The sequence below is a fragment of the Solanum tuberosum genome, unplaced genomic scaffold (genome assembly GCF_000226075.1).
Source record: "Solanum tuberosum cultivar DM 1-3 516 R44 unplaced genomic scaffold, SolTub_3.0 contig00375, whole genome shotgun sequence".
Taxonomy (NCBI): Eukaryota; Viridiplantae; Streptophyta; class Magnoliopsida; order Solanales; family Solanaceae; genus Solanum; species Solanum tuberosum.
This window is the reverse complement of record NW_006240903.1, coordinates 1-1783: the sequence shown is the minus strand read 5'-3', so window position 1 is coordinate 1783 and position 1783 is coordinate 1. Positions and strand designations below refer to the sequence as shown.

At 34.7% G+C, this 1783-nt stretch overlaps 1 protein-coding gene across 1 annotated transcript; it reads right to left on the bottom strand.

Annotated features, from left to right (window-relative positions):
- Positions 1-627: 627 nt before the first annotated feature.
- On the bottom strand, positions 628-1576 carry LOC102596766 (alpha-1,4 glucan phosphorylase L-1 isozyme, chloroplastic/amyloplastic-like; the record flags this gene model as incomplete). The annotated part of the gene is given in 3 exon segments (NM_001288286.1): positions 628-882; positions 1006-1206; positions 1387-1576. Coding segments are annotated over 3 exon segments (508 nt in total), but the record flags the coding sequence as incomplete, so codon positions are not given.
- Positions 1577-1783: the final 207 nt, after the last annotated feature.

Below are 1783 nucleotides of genomic sequence, written 5' to 3'. Positions count from 1 at the left end.
AACTGATGACCATAACTCCTAGGTTAATTTCCGTAGTAGTGTTGTTGATAGTGGTCAAATGGATAACCATAACTCCAAGGTTGATATTGGTAGTAATGTTGTTGATAATATGATCAAATGGATGACCATAACTCCTAGGGTTTATTTCCTCGTATTTTCAAGGTTTAACGTCATGTTTATGACATCCTTAATGTAATCCTATAAATAGTAGTATTGAGAATGATATTGAATACACTTGAAAGAAAGAAAGAAAGTTAATTTATATTCTTGTTATTTTCATCTTATATTGCTCTTTTGTTTTTAAGTTTTACAAATGACAAAAATTGTTCATAATTTCATTTGAAGTTTATTTTACTTGAATTTGGCTCGTGATAGCAAGTTTAATGTAGGTTGTCCATATGTTATGGGAAATAATATGGATGGATCCATATTTGATCCAACATAAATAGATAAATTAATTATCCAATCCGTTTATGGTTGGACGATTCTATCGGCACTATGCCACAAATGTTTGTACTGCTTTCTTTTCCCCTCCAATTTTACGAATCATCCATTTTGATGGATGAGGCAGTATAAGTCTTGTTTCATGATATAATTTAATGTCACCAAACCATTAAATCAAGGAGAAGCAGAAAATGAGACTCTTCATCTCTTATTATGTGGTAATAACATCATCCTCTTACACATACATTATATACCTTCATCACATGATAAAAAGAGAAACTACTTACTGTGCCTTTGTTATTTTTCATTCACTTCCCCCTCTTATGCTATTTCCACAGCTTCAATGTTCCAAATGTCTTTGGCATATTCATGGATTGTTCTGTCACTGCTGAACTTGTACGATCCCGCTGTATTCAAGATTGACATCGTTGTCCACCTCTGACCAAGTGATAAACACAAGTCATTTTTTACAAATATTTTAATGATCAAAGTCAATAGCATACACAAAACATGAGAAACCAAACAAAATATCCACAACGAATTGCAACAAACTGGACTTACTTTCTGGTCGCGATATGCCTCATCAACTTTCTCTTGGCATTCTATGTAACTGGGGAAGTCCTTGCCCACAAGGAAATAGTCAGCACGGCCAAAACCTTCATTTCCTTCCAACGATCCAATTAGGTCATCATAGTTATAAGAGCCAAAAGCACCGCTTCTAACAAATTCCTTCACCTCTTCAAAACGTTCATCAGGTACAAACTACAAAAGAGAGGAAATAAGATTTTCGTTCAATAACTGAGCAAGGTGACCATTCAAATGCATCTAAGAAGAAACTTTACGGGTGGTTACTGGTAAGGAAATAAAAGACGAAATTTGACCAATCAACCAAGAAAAAAGAACATTGATCAACATGTCACTCAAAAGAGGGGTGAGCTTCACCTTTCCGTCAGCTCTTTCTTTTCTAAGCCCTGCAATTTCATGAGCTTGAGCACCAAAGAGAAAGAAGTTTTCTTCTCCAACCTCTTCCCTTATTTCAACATTAGCGCCATCCAATGTACCAATTTGGATACAACCATTCATTGCAAACTTCATATTACTGGTTCCACTGGCCTCCATTCCAGCCGTACTGGGGATAGGAAGAAAGAGAGTCAAATATACAAATAAATCTCTACATAAAGCTAAAAACATACACCAACAAGATTAATGGAAATATTAGATTTTTATGTGCAGTTATCACATTACTGAGAAATGAATTGGCTTGGATAAACATTTTCCACTAGTAGTTGCCCCCTTTAAGTATCATTAAGTGACAACATAAAATCATCCTTTTTTTTTT